Source organism: Rhipicephalus sanguineus, chromosome 5, assembly GCF_013339695.2.
Source record: "Rhipicephalus sanguineus isolate Rsan-2018 chromosome 5, BIME_Rsan_1.4, whole genome shotgun sequence".
In the NCBI taxonomy this organism is placed as follows: Eukaryota; Metazoa; Arthropoda; class Arachnida; order Ixodida; family Ixodidae; genus Rhipicephalus; species Rhipicephalus sanguineus.
In genome coordinates this window covers 15,873,445-15,894,628 of record NC_051180.1, presented here as the reverse complement: position 1 = coordinate 15,894,628, position 21,184 = coordinate 15,873,445, and the positions used below count along the sequence as shown (strand labels likewise).

The window sequence follows — 21,184 nt, the reverse complement described above, 5'->3', positions numbered from 1 at the left end:
TCGAAGCGGCAGCGAGCTCTCTACCCGTTTCATCCATCATGCTGGCTACATATTTGTTTACTCCTTGGTATTTAGCAGCATCCGTGTATCGTACGCTCTCATTGTTGCTATAGCTCGCTAGCCTCTGCTGTAACAATTGTGCTTGTGCTTGTCTTCTTCCTTTGTAATGTTCCGGGTACATGTTCCTAGGTATTTTACACACATGTATTTTATCCTTCATTTCGTGGAACTGGTGCATGTGTGTTTCTTTTTCGACTGTACAGCCAAGATCCCTTAGAAGTGCTTGTCCCGTTTTTGTAAGCTTTAATCTTTCCAGTTACCTTTCGCGCTTCAATTAACTTTTCCCAGGTATTGTGACCCCCCCCCCTTCAGGAGTTTTGTCATTGATGTGCTCGGTGAAAGTCCCATGACAATTTTATAGACTTTGCGGATGAGGATGTTTACCTTGTTATGCTGACCGTTCTTCATGTCCACGTATGGAGTCCCGTAGGTTATGGTGCTTGTGAGTAACGCTTGAGTCATAGTTATGCAGTCCTCTTTCAGTCCATGGCGTTTGGTTGCATCTGGCTTGATGAGATGCCTTATTTGCTGAACTGTTTGTTGTAGCTTTTCTAGCTCCGCTCCATCGGTTCCATCTTTTTGAATAAGAAGACCGAGGATGCGTAGTGTAGAGACTTTGGGAATACTGAGGCCCCCAAGCGTCACTTCAGGATCCGGGATTTCCTGTGGCGGGCGGCCTCGCATGCTTCTCTGTAATACAAAGAGTTCTGATTATTTTGGTGCGCACGAGATGACCGCACGTTGCAAGCTATCGCTCAGTGATTGGCACCGCTTCTTGCAGCTGATCCTATTGGGTTCCGATAGATCCACCTGAGCTTCAAATTGTGAGGTCATCCGCATCAAGTGCGTGCTTGATAACGTTTATTTATTTTAGTTGGTTAGACAGTGAGCTCATGGCTATGTTGAAGAGAATTGGTGATATGACAGAGCCTTGTGGTGTCCCTTTAGATGGCAGCGTGAATTTTTCTTAGCGAAGATTTCCTAGTCCTGCAGTATCTGTCCAGTATGCTCGGAGGAAACTCCGAGCATACTGGTACATTTTCTCGCCGCAGTTGAAAAAATTTAGATGGTGAAGGATGATGTCAGGGAAGACATTGCCAAAAGCCCCTTTTACACCAAAGGCGAGGATGGCTCGCTTGCTGTGTCTAATTGGTCAATTACGTTTGTATGTTGTAGGAGGACGTCTTGGCCAGGAATATTGTACCTGAAATCAAACATGGTGTTCGCAATGCATCCATTTTGAATATTCTGAATGGCCGAGTGGTTTGTTGGGTTTGGATATCATAGTTACTTCGGCCTCTTTTCACTCCGATAAAACTTGCCCTTCTTCTCAACATGTGTTGATATTCAGCAGTGGGCTGGTTTGGGCATAGTACACGAAGAATAAAACAGCGCTTAGGACGGGGCGAGAAGAAGCGCCGTGTCTGTGTCTTCTTCTCGTCCCGTCCTAAGCGCTGTCTTATTCTTCGTCTAATGCGTTGATATAGTCAAGAAGCAAATCAAGTGTTTGGCCGTCAAGGTTATGATGAATCTTGTTTTTGATTTGGTCCTTGCCCGAAGCAGAGTTGCGAGTAAGGTTGCTCAAGGCCACGCAAATTCCGGCTGCAGTGAGAGGGTGGTCTAGTTCATGATTGCGGCGACCTTTGCATATAATCGATTTTTGGTCCACCGTTCTGTTGCGATATGTTCCGAGAAAATTGTCCTTGGCTTCGTTTATGACTTCTTCTTCTTCTGTCCCATGGTAATTATATATAAGGCGCTGGACATTCTGTCGAGTGGTTCCCCTGTTTTCCTTCTTCGCGAGGAGCGTTTTCATCACCGCCCAGGTACGCCTGGTGCTCAACGTCCCTTGCAGGCGAGTAAAGGCTTGGTGCCAATTTTGCCTCCCTAGGTGCTCGGCGTAGTCCTCTGCTTCGTTAGTGATATTTGCAATTCTGATTTTGAGTTTTCTCTTGCACTTGTTGCGTTTCCAGCGTTTGACGAGTCCTCGGCGGGCTTCCCACAGGTGGAGTAAGTGAGGGTCAAAGGCATGGGTGTTGTATGTGAGCTGTATCGTTTTCGCGTGCTTTGCTGCTCTGGCTACAGTGTCCTTGGTCCATAATTCGATGTCGTCTAACGTAGTGGTAGTTGATTCGGAGCGAAAAGCTTTCCTGTTCCAATCGGCATCCTGGTTTTTTTATGGAGTACGACTGTTTGTATTATGTGATGATCGGCTACCTTAGGTTTCGTCCAGGCAACTCCATTCGTATTTCTGGATTCCATGTGTGAATATTAGATGAGGGCTTGTGTTTCTGCACACGCTACTTCCGTTGCCCGTAGGCACTTGAGGGGCCTTGAGCAGGGCCAGATGATGACGCTGAGCTGCATTGTGAACATCATCCCCTTTTCTTGGGGTAGAAGTGTAGCCCCAGGCACCACGAGGTGCATTAATATCTCCCACGGCAACAGGCGCCACAATATCAAGCTGTTGTTCGTGCGATATATTTCGCGCATCGTAAAAACAGACGCGCGGTGGGTGTGACAACAGTTCGCGGAAAAGCGTCACTTTTTTCACTTTATTTATGACAGCGCCATCCGAGTATCGGTCGAATTGGGTTTGAGGCTATTCGCCGCACGTTCGCGTGTTCCCTGTAATAGTGTTCCCGATAGTTCAGGAGTCTGTATAAGGCAAACGTGTACTCATGTGCATACATAAAAGCAAATTTTTTGAATGCCCTACAATGCATAAGAAACACAGAACACAAAGAATGTGGCGCACACATTCATAGCATAAGACGTAGCTACTACAAAGTAGTTCTTGAAAGATTTATATAAACCAACTAGCTTTCAGACAACGCGGAAATTTAATGTTTGCATTAGCTGTTTCGTATTGGGTTTCAGGAAAAAAAAATAGAATAGCCTCTCATGCGTACACTCACTTAAGCAAAGAAACGGACAGGCTGTGAGCCAATTAGAATCATTCTGTCCCGTCACTGTGTAAATGCTAAACAAAAGATACAGCGATTAAAAAAAACAACTTTAGGGGCTGAGTCGTAGTGTCCAGTGAATGACACTGTGAATCTCCAGTTATTGTAAAAAGTAAAAAAAAAGATGAGTACTAGTTCAATAGAAAAACGTTCAACAAAAGCGCGCATTGAATAAACAAAAAAATAATAATGGATTAAGTAATGTATCTGAGTAGTCAAAAACTAACAGGGTCCCTTCTGAATTCGCCTAAGCCGACTCAAAGGAGAAAGCCATCGGTGTGGCTAAGCTGTAGGAGCGGCCTTAGATCCCGTTGACAGCTCTCTTAGGGCACCTACTGCAAGTAATGTTACGAAGTAACCACTGCGCCATAATTCACGATCATTTTGCGATTAGCGAAGCACCCATTATTCTGCAATACAGTTACGACGCTGCACAAGGCAAAGGATTCAGGACACAAAATGTCCTGAATTCTGTGCAGCTACATAGCTGCACGCTGGTTTGATGCTGCGGCTGATGATGATGAATTATGGCTGAGCCCTTTGCAGTGGGTGGGCAGCTTTAAACCACCCACTCGTTGGGCAATTCACATGGTGTGACGTTTAGTGCGTTTATACGCTTTTGCCATGCAATATTTGCATAGCTGCTCACGCGACTCCTCCATCGAAATTGACAGCTGTATAGGGTATTTCTGCGAAGAAGTTTCAAGCGCTCGCGTGGATCTGCGGTAGAATGCTGAAGTGCAATGTAGAGTGCATAGGTTCGGTGCCGGCTCGAACGCTACTCCTTATTCATTATTGTGCGTGAGGTAACGTAAGTTTTTGTACTGCGAGTACTGCTTAAGACTTTCTCTTTAAACGTGAAAAATCGGTGAACCATAGAATTTCATATAGCATTACAAACCTAAAATACAAAGGCACATACAGATGAGAAATGTCAAGACAGACCAACAAAATTATTTTAGCGAAAGGTAAGGTTGAAATGGCAAATCAAGGATTGAGAATCGTAAAGGAATGCATTTTAAGGATATTTTGGCGTTACGTGCCCTGAGAATGCTCCACCAGACTACCTTTAAACGGAGTTTGACTGGAAATAAGGAACGTTTGCTATATCCGAAGTTTTTTTTCAGAGACGCATAGGAAAATTGTATTATACGCCTTATTGCAGAAAGCACAGACGTCTGTGTTAATTGGATTGCGAATGAGAATGAGGAAATGTCATCTGCTTCGGCTTTCGCACATTCATCACAACAATATATTCGAGTATGCGCGAATGGCCAGCCGAGAATTCCGCGTTTCTTCGCGCCCTAAGTAGAGCAGTGTAATTTCAATACACTTACACTCTTAGGTCATGCGGCGTGACGTGCGTGGCATAACAACGACTTGGATCAACTCCAATATACTAGCTCTTCATTTGCGGCATCGCCGGCCGCTTTGAAACGATACTTCCGCGTCGATAGCCTTCACATAGTTAAACGAGCGCAGGTGCTTCACTCAGTAATTCTGTACTAGCTGCCTCCGCCATAACGTCGAATCAGAACAGCGGACTAATGGGCTTTTCCCATTAGCAATGGGCAAAGCGACAGAACGCAAAAGCGCAGTCGCAAAAGCGCAAGAACGCAAATGCGCGTTTGCGACTGCGCATTGCGCTTTCGCAGCCGAGTGTATACACTCGGCTGTCTGAAAGCAGCGGCTATTCAGCGAGCTCTGAATTGCCAATGAGGAATGAGAAAACTTGAGGGGCGCTTGAGCTTCGCTTTCGAGAGTAGAATGCAATAACGTAATCGGATCGTGTTCGTACCGCCTTCCCAATCGCTAGCCTGAGTTTGCTTCGCAGGTTCGAATCCCCGGTCCCACGAACCGAAGGTTTTTGTAGCGTTAGCTACACTGGCCTAGCCAAGCCAGTTTGGCGTGGCTCCTCAAGAGCCGGGCTGCGCATGCGCGAGGATCAGTGATGCCACACAGCTGGCGCATCGGAGCCGGCACCTCCCGCGCACTCCTACGTTGCCGCCGGTGTGCGCTTTCCCAATGAGTGACGTCGTAGCCATGGCAGACACACTGGCGCCGGCGCGCGCGCAGCTATTCGCCTTTGCTGTGCAGTCGCCGTCTGACACTGCGCTGGAGCTGCTTGATATCGCCTCTGACTGGCGTTTGCCAGTGTGGTTTAGCCATGGAGAAGGAGAGCACAAATGCTGCTCAACGGCGCAGAAGAGCGCAGAAGCTTAACTCATCGGATCCCGAAGTAGTTGCCTGGCAAAATAAATATACATTTACCACATAATATGTGTACCATGTGTGTGTTATTGGAGCAGCAGTTTGCATGATAATCAAGTTAATCCCAGACAATCAGGAAAGCTAAAAGCAATCAGCTGAACATTTGCTAACGCTACGTTATCCTGGCATAGTCGAGCTAAGCCACTGCAACATTTTTTATTATTTCTTTATTTGCATCTACCTCGAATTTTCGCTCACGGACAACTCTGATTTTTCGCTCACAATCAACGACGCCGTCGCCGACACCGGAATTTTTGTGAAACGAGCTCTATAGCGCTAAAGCGTTAAAATATTCTGCCAAGTACGAAATAGTCGCCGCTGGAAAACAGAAGGTTCTTCTTAATTTAAAATAAGCAATATGATTTTTACGTGAACTTAGACGAGAAAAATAAGTCTTGGGGTTTTACGTGCCAAAACCACGATATTATTGTGAAGCACAACGTAGAGGAAGGCACCGGAAATTTCGACCAGACAGGGTTTTAGCGTGCGCCTAAATTCAACTACACGGTGCTCTAGCATTTCTTCTCCATCGAAATGCGACCGCGGCGGTCGGGGTCGAACGTATACGTCTTTCGGATGAGCAGCCGAGCACTAAAAAAAAATTGGGGGGCACTTAAGCTTCGACTTTAAGAGTTGAACGCGATAGCGATACCCTGTCCCTAGTGCGCACTTCGAACACTACGAGTGTTTAACAGAATGCGCGCACTAAGGTGTGTGCCTTATGTAATGGGTAGCATGCTTTAAACCAGGAGCAATTATGCGCGAGAAACTTTTTCGAAGTTGCGGTGCACCCACTACGTGGTCTTAAGGGAATACGCGCAGTATGGTGTGTGCCTTTTGTAATGGGTGGCTGTCTTTAAGCCACCAAGTCGTTATGATCGTGACATGGTGTGGCGCCCAATGGCAAGGTACGCTTGTACCACGCAATATTACTGCGATATTACATCTCGTACTGTGACACCTGTATACAGGACGCGTATTTTTGGGAAGGATGAAATTTACTTTCAGTGCAGCTCCAAGTGGATGCGTGGCTGTGTGGTAGAACACCTGCTTGCCACGCAGGCGGCCTGGGTTCGATTCTCACTCGGACCCAACATTTTTATTATTTAATTTATTTGCAGCTTTTTCGATTTTTCGGTCACGGACAAGATGATGATTTTTCGCTCACAACCAACGGAGCCGACGCCGACGGCGGAATTTCTGCGATACGAGCTCTTTAACGCTGTCGCGTTAAAACCACTCTACCGCCGCGCCGGCCCATTTTTTTTTTTTACAGCGAAAGCTGTGATGAGATCATTTCAACGGCCGCTTTTGGTGTCGTAGTTGTCCGCCGGCGCCGCCGCCGCCACCACCGGTGTCCGTAACCGCTATCGCACGAAATAAAAAAAAGGGAAATAAGAAAAAAATTCCAGGATGGAACGAGGTTCGAACACGGGCCCTCTGCGTGGGAGCCCAGTGTTCTACCTCGGAGCCATGCCGTTTTTTTTTTTTTTCTTTCATGGTATTTATTCAACATAGGATATCACTTGAAAGCAATTGAATACAGACAAAGAACTAATATGTTGATTATGCTCTTATCGCAACACAATGACGAACAGAAGGCACTACAGAATTCGCAATCACCTCTATAGCGGATACATCACATAACTGATTTTTCAATTGTGTGCTAGAACAGCGGTAAGGATAAGCACCTCACCAATGCCGTATACCATTCTGGTTGATATTCCATTTGCTCGTAGACATCTCTTAGCTGAGTGACCAACCTAATGAAGTGGGCTGTTGAGGAAACTATCGGCTCTGCGTTTCTCTGCAACATGCGCGTCTTCCACAGGCTATGCATTCCAATGAGGAGAAACATGTCGAATGGTACGTCATTACAACTCGCTGGCAAGAGATATCGCACGGAATGGGAATTTAGCACAAAGTCTTTTTGAAGAGTTCGTTGGAGCACATCCCAAAATAAGATTGCATCTCTGCAGTCTATAAAACAATGTTCAATTGTTTCTGGCACATCACACAGAGGACAATCAACGGACGACACAAAAATGTCTCTTGAACGAAGCCAAGTCTTCACAGGCAAAGTCTCTGAATGTAATTTAAAAAAAGAACGTTTTTGTCGATGGTGTCAGCGGCATTTTACGTATTCGATCTAAGACATCATGTCCTGACAGTCCCAAGTATTTTGCACGATAAAGTGGTGGCGGAAACAGCATCGCTATTAAATCTCTGTAAAGATTTTTGCGTAATACACAGTACAAATATTCATTTGAAAACCTAACTGTTAAAAAACGAACAGAGAAATAAACTTCTCGCATAAATCCCCATAAACATGGTCGTGGAGAAGAATCGGATGAAACTACTAGATCAGGTAGCACATTAACCAGGTTTACCTGCAAGAATGCTCGAATAATAGGGTGAGAAGCGTCGCGGAAAAAGAAGTAGCGAGATACAATTTGCCACACGTACAGATGTACTAGACCTAGCCCACCTGCACTAACTGGTCTGAATAGATTGTCTCGTCTCATGGATTCATATGTTGATGACCATATAAATGTTGCAAATTTACGATGAAAGCTCTGAATATGCGCTCTAGCACAATGCAGCACTTGTAGTACATAGAAAAGTTTTGTAGCCAAAAACTTGTTGCACGTTTCCGCTTTACCGAAAATTGAAAGGTTATGTGGTATAAAAGATTTAGCATAACGCTCAAGGCCTGCCACCCTATCTTTCCAGTACTGTGCGCTTGACTTGTGTGCACTTAGTGGAACACCAAGATATTTTGGTGGCACCACAGACCACTCAATACCGGCAAACTGATCAGGTGTAGATCCCCATGACCCAAACCACAAACCTGAACTCTTAGAATAGTTTACCTGTGCGCCTGAGACGCTACCAAATTGCTCTACTGCATCAACAATCCTTTCAATACTGGGTTTGTCAGTACAAAAAAAGGCAATGTCATCTGCATATGCTAAAACTTTAACTTCATTCTCTAGCAGTCTGAAGCCATGAATATTGTGAGACTGAATAATATGCAAGCACATCGGTTCTAAGTATAGAGAAAAAAGGAGCGGCGACATAGGACATCCCTGCTTAACAGAAGAGCTGATAGATATAGGCTGCGAGAGATGACCGTTCACTATTAGGCGGGTAGAGCAATTATTATAACAAAGTTTCACTCCTTTTAACAATGTTGAGCCCACATTAGCTTGCTTTAAAAGGGAAAACAGAAACGAGTGAGAAACACGATCAAATGCCTTTGCGAGGTCAACTTGCAGTAATGCAAGTTGGTCAAAAGAATTTGAGCAAAAATCTAGAATAGTACGAGCGATGTGGATGTTAGTCTGTATAGAACGGCCTTTCAGTCCACATGTTTGATGGGGTCCAACAACAATCGACATTACAAACTGCAACCGATTAGCTAAAATCTTGGCAAAAATCTTATAGTCTACGTTACATAACGTTATGGGCCTGTAACCATCACCATGACGTAATTTTTCTTTATCAGCACTCTTTGGAATCAAAATTGTGTGACTTTTTGTGAAAGATTGTGGAGAAGCCTCGATCTCTAACGCCTCTGAGAAAATTCTCATTAGAATGGGACATAGACGTCCCTTAAAAGCCTTATAAAATTCACCTGATATTCCATCAGGACCTGGTGTTTTCGATAAAGGCAATTGATCGATGGCAAGTTCTAGCTCTTTCTGAGTAACAGGACCGCTTACAAGTGAACAATCTTCATCTGTTAATGGTTTAATGAGGGACACGATTTGATCGAGAAGTTGAACATTCTGAGCAGAAGTACTAGCACTAAACAATGTTCGGTAGTTGTTCTCAAATTCTGCCATGATATCATCTGGATTGGTCACCAAAGTACCATTAGAGTATACTTCCCATATCATTTTTGACATTGCGTTTCGATGCTCGTCAAGCAGAGCCTGACGAGTTGGTTTCTCGGAATTTAGTGCTCGATTATTGCGCGAGCGAATACGCGCACCTCTGTAGCGTTCTGCATTAAAATGTTGAATTTCACATTTGATACTAGCAATTTCTTCAACACATGAACCAGGTGCTTCACACTCTATCTCATAAAGGCTTCTGAGGCTATTCTCTAACATCTTTTCTTCGTTTTTCTTATAGAACGATTTTACAGAACTTTGTTCTATAGCGAGTGCGCGCACCTCTTGCTTGAACAACTCCCATGCAGCAAATAAAGGTAAATCAGCGTTAAAACAAGTGGTCATAGTTTTACACACCTCAGTAGTAAATGCTTTATCGCTTAAAAGGGTGGAATTAAATTTCCAAAGAGCCCAACGAGGACGGAACTTTACATTGGAATTTTTTCCTAGTTGAACAATGACGATGCAATGGTCTGAAAACGATACCGGTTCAGTAACACATGACCACCCACGCGAAAGAATGGTTGAAGAGATGTAAATTCTATCGAGACGTGCATGAGAAAGTCCTTGAATGTGCGTGTACGAACAACTCCCTCTGTGTGAGGCTCCAATATCCACAAGTCCCGCAATTTCAGTAATCTCAGCCAACACCTCACCGCTCTTGTCCCTGCGAGAACTGGGCCCTACACGGTCATTATCATCACAAACACAGTTAAAGTCGCCCATAAGCACTGTCTCTCTACCACAATCTAGCAGGGGGGCCATACTTTCAAAGAAAGCAACGCGTCTACCTATGTCATTCGAGGCGTAAATATTCACCAAACGCCATGCAACACCATGGAGCACAAAATCACAACTTATAAACCGTCCTTCAGTGTCAACCTCATAGCTGAAGGCGGAATAAGGGAGATTATTCTTAAGTAACAAAAGACAACCTGCCGACAAACCCACAGAATGTGACACACATATGTTATAATCATGCTGAAAGAGCCTTAGGGCCCTTTCAGTCTCGTCATCACTCTCAAGCTTTGTCTCTTGAACTGCGACAAAGTCGAAACGCTTGCCTGTAAGCAGCCGACGGAGTTGCATTTGTTTCTGCCGAGACCTAAGCCCTCGTAGATTTAAGGTCGCGAAGGTGAGCTGCATGGACGCCATGGTGACTACACACTGCTTTTCTATACCAAGCTGTCAGGCGTGGAGGGTGAGGGAGAACCCTCCCTTGCACTGCCACCAGGCCGTCTGGAGCTTGATCGTCGATGCTTTTCTTTGTGTTGAGACAGTCGCCTTCCACGTGATTGGTTTGGCACGCTGATGTCATTTTCCTCAGAGGACACAGATGCGTAGGAGGCGCGGCGTTTGGGAACTGCTGTGTCCATTTTAGTGGACACCTCAAGAGCAGGTACGGGAGCATTACCTTGGCTATGTCGCTGGTCAGGAGCACTGCTCGTAGCGACGACAGCATCTGCCGTGATGTCCTTGTTGTTGGCTGACTTGACGTTCAGAGACGCCTCATCAGCACATAGTGGCTGCTTCTCACTCCGACACGCAGTTGCCTCGCATCTCTCGGACACGGAGGTGCTCTCGGATAACGTAACACTGGTTGTTGACGCGTCTGCTGGTACCGACGTATTCATTGTGCTTATGTCCATAGCGTTGACTGTTGGAAGGTCACCTTTCGCATCAATGACCTCCGTAGCATCCATTATGTGCTCTTTAACGGCATCCTCTTGAGGCCGGGTTCGGTGCCTTAGCTTATCGGCATAAGACACCACACACTCATCCGCAGAATGTCCAAAACGGCGACAGTTTTCACAACGAGGCGTCCGGCAATGCCGACGTATGTGACCAACTCTGTTGCAACGGAGGCACAGAGGTGGCCTCCCAGGAATCAATAGAAGACTCTGTACGCCGCAGACAGTAAGCACATGTGGAATTTCCGCAACAGTGACTCCATCGGCTAACGAGAGCACAACGTCACGGTTAAGGGTCTTCATGTCCTCCATGTCCGCTACACGCCAACTTTCTCTGCTTACTGAAGTCACTTTTCCGAAAGGTTGAAGTGCTTCACGTATATAGATGTCCTCCAATCGTTCTGGAAGCCACAAGAGCTTCATCTTGACCTCTGCCGGCTCCGGGTCTATGACGATGCAGCGGCGGTTTCTAACCATCACATCACTGAGTGCAACGAGTTTGGCCTTTGCTAACGCCGACTTGCAGGTAACCATCCAGACATGCGACATCTGGAACTGTCCAATTGAACTTATCTCCTTCAGGTCGATAGCATTCCGTAGGGCATCTCTGAAGTCTTGAACTCGATAGGGGCGGCCGGCTAGGTCAGCGTGAAGAAATACAGAGTCGGTGACGAGCTTACCGGTTGGCAGACGTGGAAGTACGGTGCGGTATTCATTACTACTGGCAGCAGCCTGAGCAGTACCTCGGCTAGAAGCCGATGATTCCATTGGTTGGTTGGTTGGTTCCTCAGTACTTTGGCTCAACCCACTGCGGGGGATAGGCCATGAAGCGGACGGTGCTTTGCTTAGGAAACTAATTCACTTCATGAAGGAAAAAGCTGAAATGAAATGTTTAGCCTTTACATATAAACTCGCAAGATTTTTGTGCGGAGAACATCAAAAACACGACCGTTCGGAACGTCGTCTTCGTCTTTCGCGTTGCTTGAAACTGCGTTGCAAAAAGACCCTATACAGGCTTCATGTCGGGAAGGAACCACATTAACATATGTAATGTAGTGTGGTCGAAGAGTAAAATAACAGCCAGGCGTCACACAAACACGAATTCTGTAACCGGGCGTCACACAATGCGAATTGCGCAACGAGTGGGTTGCTGGATGCTTCCAACCCATTACAAAGTCCTCTGCGATAATTCTTCATCGTCATCAGTCACAGCATCAACAAAGTGCCCAAAATGCCTTACAGGTGTTTAGCGAGTACCACGGTTCTCCGCAGAATGACGAAAAATTGCATAGTGGCTGATTCCCTATTTCACAGAAATTATGATGATTTATAGCGTAGCGGGTTCCTCGCAAGTGCACTTCTATTGGTTGCGAAGTAAGGCCATAAGGCTCTCATGATCCATTTCCTCAGGCTCTCAATAAAGTTAACTCCCTCTCTCTCTCTCACTTTCCGTTTCTCTGGTTAACGTATGTTATAAAACGTGGTGGGACAGTTAAATAACGACCGGGCGTCACACAATATGAGTTACGTAACTAGTGGGTCGTTTAAAGCTTCCAACCCATTACAAAGGGCTCAGCCATAATTCTTCATCCCCATCAAACGTCGCATCAACAAAGTGCACATAATGCCTTACAGATGGTACCTCGCTTCTCCGCAGAATAACGAATAATGTCGTGGTGGGTGCTTCCCACCTTCCCAAAAATTATGATTTGTGGCGTAGTGGGTACGTGCTAATGTACTTATATTAGTAGCCACAAAAGAGTTTATAATCGGCTCTAGAAATGCCGCTCTACCAGCTTTCGCTGTGACTTTGCTGCGCTTTCCGCGCAGGCCTGGCGATTTTTTTCTTTTTTTCTTTTCTTTTTTTTGTCAGGCTCTATGAAGCTTTCAATGTACGGAATGATAACATTGTATTAGTTGCTTGTCCCTTCTGGTTTTTCGGAGATTTCATGGCTAATCATTCGCTCAGCAGCGTTTGAGAGCAAATTAAAAAGCAGACCTAGTTGAAGTGGCCCCTGTAAATGGCTTTGGACAGTTGCATCAACGAGCTTGGCCAAGGTTTGTGTTTCTCGGTTGATACACCAAAAGACAATGTAATTCAGTTCCTAGACTTGCGCATAACGTTGGGGTGCTCGCATGTATGCTGGCAATACATGCCTCGTTCTGCGAAAGCCCTTCTCAGCTTTAATTCCGCCCATTCGAAGCTTATCATGCAAGGTATCGCTTTTTCTTGCATACACTCAGCATTGAAGAAATCCTGTGAACATTTGATAGCACAGAGTGTGAATGGGCAGGTTAGCAAGCTTCGGAAAGCTGGGTACCCAGAAACTGTCATTACTGCTGCCAACTTCAAATGTTTAAAGGCCGTAAAAGCAGGAGCAGTGTGTGCACCAAAGGTACGTACGTTAGGCAAAAAACATTTCGCTGTCATACCATACATGCATGAGCTGTCTCACCGCGCGAAAAAAGTGGCGTCGCGTCATGATGCTGACATTGTTTTCACCGCTAAAAACAAGGTGGGTGCCATTTGTCCAAAATTGCAGAGGCGCATGTGCAGTAAGGAGGACACCGAAAAGGCTAGTTGTACCATTAGGCACGGTATGCGTTTTGTTTCTTGCACCTGAAATGTTGTTTATTGCATTACTTTTTCGTGTGGACGTAAATACATTGGCCAGATGGGCAAATGTTTGAACATTAGGCTCAGAGAGCTAGCTCTCCCTCAAAGGTTCACCATACTCGCATCTCGCGATGCATTGTCGGCAGTGCGGCTGTCAGTCGCTTCTAACTGACACTACAGTGGTGTACCAAAACCGTAATAAGGTTTCCAGAGAGATCGTGGAAGCGTTTTTCATTCAAAAGAACGATCTTGATTGTGTCAGCCAGCCTTCCTTGAGCCTACACCCTTGTGAGTTAGCGTTCCTTACAGCTAACCTGGCACCTACGCTTTCCGCGCGATGAAAGTCTCTAGTTTGAGCACGCGTACTTAAATCGCTCGCGTTCAATTTTTAGCTTTGCTTGGCTGCGTTATATGTTGCTTGTATCATTTTTGTTGTAAGAGCAGATCAAGATGTTGTCATACTATTCATTGTGGATTACGATGTACGTTCTTGGGTGACGACGTGCTGTTTTGGTGTCTGCTGGTTTATAAATAGGCGTGGATTCTGAGAATAAATTTCAGTTTGAAGTTAGCGCTCGTCTCGTGTTCATGTTGCTTCCTTGTGTCCCCGTAATTTTTGCGCTACCTGCTCTATGATGGTAACATACATCTCCTTCCTCTTGTGCTAAAAGCAACACATGCGGCTGTATGAAACAAGGTTCTTCCGTTAGGCAGTTAGGTCTTCTCTCTCGATGAAACGCTAACCTTTCCGCTTTTATAATGAGGCAATACATGCTCGCTCGAGGGGTTCTGTATTAGGCGCAAGCTGACCTTTCGCGCCGATGATACGTGTTCCGCAATGCCTAGCAGATGTGCGAAGGCCGTGATCCTCGCTTGCCCGGAAGAAAAATGCACAATTACCTCGAAGAGCATCAATAAAATACCCGCGCGGCCGGCACACTCAAGACTTATTTTGAGAGCGTATAAGAGAAAAAAAAAAGAAAATGGTAGGAAAACTTACCTTCTTACTCTACAGAAGTATCTCGAATCGACACCGACGCCAACATTTTTTTTTCTGACGTAGTCTACCTCTATCAACAGCGCTAGCAGACATATCTTCAGAAAGGAAGAACGTTCTGTGCGGATGAGACTGGTCAGAAAGTCCATGTAAGAATGTGGCACATTTCGACACCGCGCTTCAATAGGAGAGGCATCCACAAACATGTTGTTCTTATGGTTGCGATCGAATGTGTTTGTGTCGTATTTCTGCCTCAGGCCACAGCCTTCAGTCCTGCTCCTATTGTTAAGATAAAGTCCGGTCTTGTGTCAGGTCAGCAGTTTGAACTTGGAGGCAAAATGCTGGACGCGTTCCTCGGAATACCCTACGCGCAGCCACCCGTCGGAGACCTCAGATTCCAAAAACCAAGACCTGTGTCGCGGTGGGACGGCATCTACAACGCGACTGCTAAGCCAACGCCTTGTCATCAGGTGCCAGTGCCTTTACTCGGACTGACAAAGTTGAACTACACAAAGGCATCCGAAGACTGCTTGTACGTCAACGTGTGGAAGCCATCACAACGTGATTGCCCTGAACCGCGAAACTGCACGAGAGAACTTCTGCCAGTGTTCGTTTATTTTCACGGAGGCGCCTTTCAGTGGGGTGACTCGGCGCTGCTGGTTTACGATCCGGCGAACTTCGTGGCACTGACGGACGTCGTTTATGTGACGTTCAATTACCGCTTGGGCATCTTCGGATTCTTGTCCTTGGAGACACCGGATATGCCGGGCAACGTGGGCCTCTGGGACCAGAACATGGTACTTAAGTGGGTGCGTGACAACATTGCAAGTTTCGGAGGTGATCCCCGTCAAGTTACCATCGGCGGACAGAGTGCGGGGGCGACATCGGCGGCCCTGCATGCAGCGTCTCCGCACAGCAAGCATCTATTCAAGAGATTAATCACACAGAGTGGGTCCCCGCTTTCCATGGTGTTGAACATTTTCTTCAGGGGCGAAGGGAAATTTATTAATATTGCCGTCTCACTAGGCTGTTACGACGTGAAGATTCCGTTTACAGAGCAGCGTAAGAAGGTCATCGATTGTCTTCGTAAACTCGACGCTAGCTTCATCATGCGGAAAATCGAAAATCTCGACTTTTTGCAACAGCTTTTCTCACCCCTCGACAAGGACGAATTCCTACCCTTATCTATCCTGTCACCGGAGCCATGGAAACAACTGAACGTTGATGACGTTCTGCTGGGAACCACCACTGACGAAGGAACGATGTTCTTCACCTTCCTCGCTGACTCGTTTCCTCAGGCATCCGAAGTATTGGCCACGCAGTACAGGACCGTAACAACAGTCGTCATATCTCAGGCTATGAACGTTCCTGTGACGACTGCAAAAGAAATCGTGACTGCTTATTTCGGAGGACACGAAGTCGAGCACAGCTACGACGAAGTACGTGACATCATCTGCGAAATTTTCGCTGACGCCGTTTTCAACTGCCCTACGCAGCTGTTTGCTGACAGCGCGGCTGAACAAGGAGTTAGGACACACCGTTACTTGTTCGCTTACAAGCCAACGCACAGCTTTTTCCCAAAATGGATGGGTGTGGCACACACCGACGACCTCTTTTACACTGTAGGATCGCTACCATTCCTGAAAGACAAAAGCCGCTACACCGATGTTCTCGGAATTCTGGGAAAGAAGTTCTTGGCCACCCAGGATTACACAAGCAAAGAAGAGCAATTCATGAAGGAGGTTGTTAGCGCTTGGGGCGCTTTTGTACGAACTGGGTGAGTACTAATCATTTCCTTATTTATTTCAACTTGAACCCATTCGCCCACTGAGACCTAAGTACATGCGGTCATCACTCTTAAGCTGAAAAGCAAACGCAGCGTCTGAGCATAAATGCACATGCAATAGCCAGCTGTTCCATTTCTAGAGCTTAACCTTCAGGAGAACACAAAATGCATATGATAACTATATATATGCCTTTATTCACACTACCGAAACTATGATAAGAACAGTGAACACAGTATCACTGATTCTTTTTTAAACCAGAAATATAACGCAACTTTCATAACCTAAATATATTGAAATATTCTCAGCTACACACGCATTCTAAAGTAGCCATGGCATGCTAATAGAGTAAATTAATCCAGTACGTGGACTTTTGCACCCAAAAGTATCAAGGTCTCCGTAGAATACTTAGTGACCCTCTTCCTTTAGTATAAAGCTCGTAGAGATAAAGGACCTCCATGTTGCAACATGACTTACAACTCTACAAAAGATTAGCATAACCACTGCCGCTGTATGCAATCGCACACCGTGCGGCCGAGGCATTACAGAACGCTACTGTTCTATCATTCCGCTACCTCTTCCTGCTATTGCGTGCTTCACATGAAATTGCTAAGCATATTGCCTAGCATGTGAGGAGACGGAGGCAGCGGATACGGTAGCGGATATCTGTGGGAACCATATCTGTTTACATTACCGAAATCACCCCGTGTTGTGGTAATGTAAACACAGAATTTTATATTGCAAGCATTACACATTTTCCCTCTCCCCCTTCTACAACGAGATTTGTGCATGAGTTAACTACCTTTCTCTTGTAAGGGTAGCGCTAGTAGACACGGACTAGAGGAAGACACACGGACACACAATCTTCCTCTAGTCCGTGTCTACTAGCGCTACCCTTCCAAGTATGAATTTCCAACTCGCCCAAGAAACAGCATACCTTTCTCTGCATGTAATAAATAATGGCCTGCTACCCTCGCACTATGTTTTGATGCTGTATAAGCCAATTCACGGGGTACTTCACTATCTATAATCTGTCCAGGAAACCAAATATTCCACGTGCCGGTGTGACTTGGCCTTCATACGTCGTCGATAAGCGCCAGATGCTTGTATTAACGCCAGAAAACTTCACCGTCATCACCGACATGAAAATAGAGCGCTGTGCCCTTTGGAAGCCAATTCTTTACAGGAAGTAAGTATGACTGAATAGATTCTTGGCATCTGAACATTTTTGATAAGACCTCTTTACCGTTTTACCTGGTAGAGACAGACTATACATGTCAGCATTTTTAGTAAACATGTTTTTCACCTGACCATTTCGTTCAGTGTCACGGCAGTTCAAGGTATGAAGCTCTTTCAGCTTGCCAGGATATCAGGTACGGTGCTTCGCGTTCATCACGTTGGCCTGCTCAATGTAATTCGCTAGTAGTCAAAATGCGGCATTTTGGACTCACAATCAACTGTTATGAGTAGCAACATATCTTGAGATACGTGACATTGTAACTGCAATGAAAAACCCTTGGAACACCGGGTGTCGGCGGAGCTCCGGGGACACCTGGGGATCCAACGACTCCCGTGTTTCAACGATTTTTCATCGCATTAAGATTTCGTTTTCCCCTGAGCTTCTACCTCATTTGTACTGTAACTGCCGTGACGTCAGCCTCAGGTTTCACTACGATCAGCACCGTCTGGGAACTTTACTCTTTTAGTAGTATGCATGATGGTGTGTAAGCTTTCTTTCGCAAACTCTGTTAGCCAGATGGTCAACTAACTCTGCCACAGAGTATCTGGTGGCTGCTCTCTTGTGAGTAGACAAGATGCGAAAAGGTTATGTACAAGAATATACAACGTGGCGTTGCCTGCTTTCTGTCCTAGTAGATAACATGGGTCCGTGCATATGCCCACTCGTTTGCCTGAGTGGACTGATTCGGTACGGAGTGCGTGATTTTAGGGGCGAAGCTCCTAAAGCCGTGGGTCTGTACATGCATGTCTTTCGTGGTACGTGACCGCCTAGTTCTATGAAGTGCACTTGTGAGGAACCCACTACGCTATAAATCATAATTTTGAGTGCACTTGCGAGGAACCCACTACGCTATTCTTCCTAAAGCCGTGGGTCTGTACATGCATGTCTTTCGTGGTACGTGACCACCTAGTTCTATGAAGTGCACTAGCGAGTCTTACGAGTTGCGAGTTCTATGAAGTGCACTTGCGAGTCTTACGTCTTTCTTAATGGTGTAATGGGCAAACTTTCACGGGAGAGTTATGGTTTTACCGATGATCTCCCCTCTCGAGCTTCGCCCCACTCATCATCCTTCATTCCGTGAATATGGCGTGATTTTTTTTACAGCAGAGCTGTTATGGTCGAGGTTTGCCGTGTGTCGTGGATAGATAATTATCATCATCATGAACCGGCACACGCTCAATCGCCGCCCAGCATTCTGTAGAGATGGTTAACAAGAGAAGCTGCCCACCAGCTCTGCTGTGACCCAGCCTTGCGAGACTTAGTGCAAGCTGGAAAAATTGTTTTCCTTTACCGTTTATTTGTCAGTCCCTTGGATAAGATGTGTCAAGCTCACAAAAGAGGTGCAGCCGGCTTCAAAAGTTTAGAGACCCCCAGGTTGTGGAAAGCTTTGAATTTCCCACGAATTTGTGACTGTATTCGGTTGAACTGCACAGCTAATGTTGTTAGCACGCGTTAGAACACGCCCGAAATCTAAATTCAAGGCTGCCTACCGAGGCAGCGGGAATATTCAGCTTTTTCTTGTGTATCGTGGTCCTTAAAGCTTTGACGCTAACTGTACGTATAGCAAAATACATTAAAACACCACGACCCACACGCGTCGAGTGCGGCCGCTTTTATGGATGCTATTAAGTCGCCATGACTGTTCATCACGACATCACCGCTAGATTTCACCACGTGTTCAAAGGGCAGCCCGAGGGAAAAGTCAGGCTTAACTCCTCATGCATTACGCTACTCCACATTCCTTATTTGTTGAGGTACGAGTACGAGGGTGCATAAAATTTGCTGCATTCTTTCGTCAGCATATATCTTACGTGGGCTCCCATTATCTTATTCATTTCAGTGATGCACAGGATTCATCGACGAAGAGTCCCACCGCGACTCCTAAGAGCACAAAGCAACATAGTCCGAAGTTACAGAAGACAAAGCCTAAATACCGAAAACCAGGAAACAGCGGATCGTCGTTCCACCAAGATTTCATCGCAATATTCTTCACGATGCTGTGGGCACTCTCGGCACATTCGTTATCGCAGTTGTGCAGGAACCCGTTTTAATTAAGTGTAGCCGTGTCGCCGCAGTATAAAAACTCTCCGAAGAGCTCTATTGTAAAATGTAGAAACGTCACAGTACCTTTAGGCAGCGTTAAAGAAAGTACGGGCGAAAGTCTACGCTCTTTGAAATTCCTTTCAATTTCTTAGTCGATTCCCTCGCCACTCACTCTATAGTTCCACCATTGTTTATCCCAGTATTTCTTAATTAAGACTAATTATTCGCATATGGAGTAGCTCTCCTGCTGAACATTTGCCTGGCCTCATAAAGATTAAAGTTATGGGCCTTTTGAGTATTTCGTACATATTTCCGCTTTATAAAACTATAAAACAAAGCTGCTCATTTTTGTACATCTACATTGCGTGTAGCGCATGTACCAGCAGAAAAATAATAGAAACACTTGAGTCCCCTTGAGAGCATTGCTACTCATGAGGATGAGTAGGAAAACAAACTTTACATTACTTCAATAAATACCACTTGACAAGGTAGTTGCATAAGCTTTGTGTACTATCGTGATTTCACTGAATGAATTGGTGCAAATACTATGAACTTTCGTTGTCAATTAGCATGTTTGCTAAGCCAGTGGTAACTTCACTTTCTATCCAGAAAGGCCTAAGCTAATTATTTTTCAGACAGTAAACACTATGATTTTCGCACGAACTCCCGGATAAACAAAGTGGTCTTGAACATTCGTATAAGGGCTCGTGAAGTCTCGCCAGACACCGTTCGCCATAACAAGATAATGGTAAAGGAAAACCAACTCTACGCCCCAGGTCGTGGTAGTAATTACACAGAGACGGCGGGACACGGGAATGCGCTGCATGTCAAAATGCGATTGCATACGCATTAAGACGCCGATACATGCTCTCTGAATGGCTGCAGAAATATAGCGCCTGTTCTTGTCCACAACCTCCCCCGTCCTCTCACGACGATGTAATTGTGAAGTGGGTATAGCCACGTCAACGCAAAGAAGCATCGAAACCTGCGGCAACGATGACAATGAAGTCTGCCACAAAAAGCCCACAAACTGCTCGCTACTTCGTCGGTCTCCACTATAATGGTTACGCGCCATTGCGCAAGAAGCGAGCAAGCAAACTTTACGGGTAGATTTAGCGGGATCATCAAAAGCAGATGTTGGATACGTGTGCTGTCTGATTCTACAACACACTTCTACATCTCTGAAGCTAATAAAATTTACCGTTAGAAAGGCCGATCCCAAGGGGGAAAATGAATGCTCCGGAATACTGTCAGTGATGTAGGTCGCTCAGACAGGCAGTATATGCAAAGTTAAGGAGATGACCACACGAGCGCCCAAATGTACGCGGGTATAGATAGATAGATAGATAGATAGATAGATAGATAGATAGATAGATAGATAGATAGATAGATAGATAGATAGATAGATAGATAGATAGATAGATAGATAGATAGATAGATAGATAGATAGATAGATAGATAGATAGATAGATAGATAGATAGATAGATAGATAGATAGATAGATAGATAGATAGATAGATAGATAGATAGATAGATAGATAGATAGATAGATAGATAGATAGATAGATAGATAGATAGATAGATAGATAGATAGATAGATAGATAGATAGATGAGA

At 45.4% G+C, this 21,184-nt stretch overlaps 2 protein-coding genes across 2 annotated transcripts; one reads left to right on the top strand and one right to left on the bottom strand.

The window, feature by feature from the left end:
* Positions 1–10,371: 10,371 nt before the first annotated feature.
* LOC119393353 (uncharacterized) lies at positions 10,372–11,451 on the bottom strand. The gene has a single exon (XM_037660329.2). It carries the CDS (start codon positions 11,434–11,436, stop codon positions 10,372–10,374), a length of 1,065 nt encoding a protein of 354 aa, XP_037516257.2. The 5' UTR covers positions 11,437–11,451.
* A 3,125-nt stretch (positions 11,452–14,576) lies between these two features.
* On the top strand, positions 14,577–19,783 carry LOC119392769 (cholinesterase 1). The gene is made up of 3 exons (XM_037659726.1): positions 14,577–16,278; positions 17,325–17,474; positions 19,366–19,783. The coding sequence occupies exons 1-3, from the start codon at positions 14,657–14,659 to the stop codon at positions 19,574–19,576; spliced, it is 1,983 nt and encodes a 660-aa protein (XP_037515654.1). The 5' UTR covers positions 14,577–14,656; the 3' UTR covers positions 19,577–19,783.
* Positions 19,784–21,184: the final 1,401 nt, after the last annotated feature.

Excerpts from the sequence above, each read along its gene's own strand:
- LOC119393353 (XM_037660329.2), bottom strand. The coding sequence starts at position 11,436 with ATGTCGCATGTCTGGATGGTTACCTGCAAGTCGGCGTTAGCAAAGGCC.
- LOC119392769 (XM_037659726.1), top strand. The coding sequence starts at position 14,657 with ATGTGGCACATTTCGACACCGCGCTTCAATAGGAGAGGCATCCACAAA. Across the intron at positions 16,279-17,324 it reads GGCGCTTTTGTACGAACTGG|GAAACCAAATATTCCACGTG; the intron begins GTGAGTACTAAT and ends TAATCTGTCCAG. Across the intron at positions 17,475-19,365 it reads AAGCCAATTCTTTACAGGAA|TGATGCACAGGATTCATCGA; the intron begins GTAAGTATGACT and ends TATTCATTTCAG.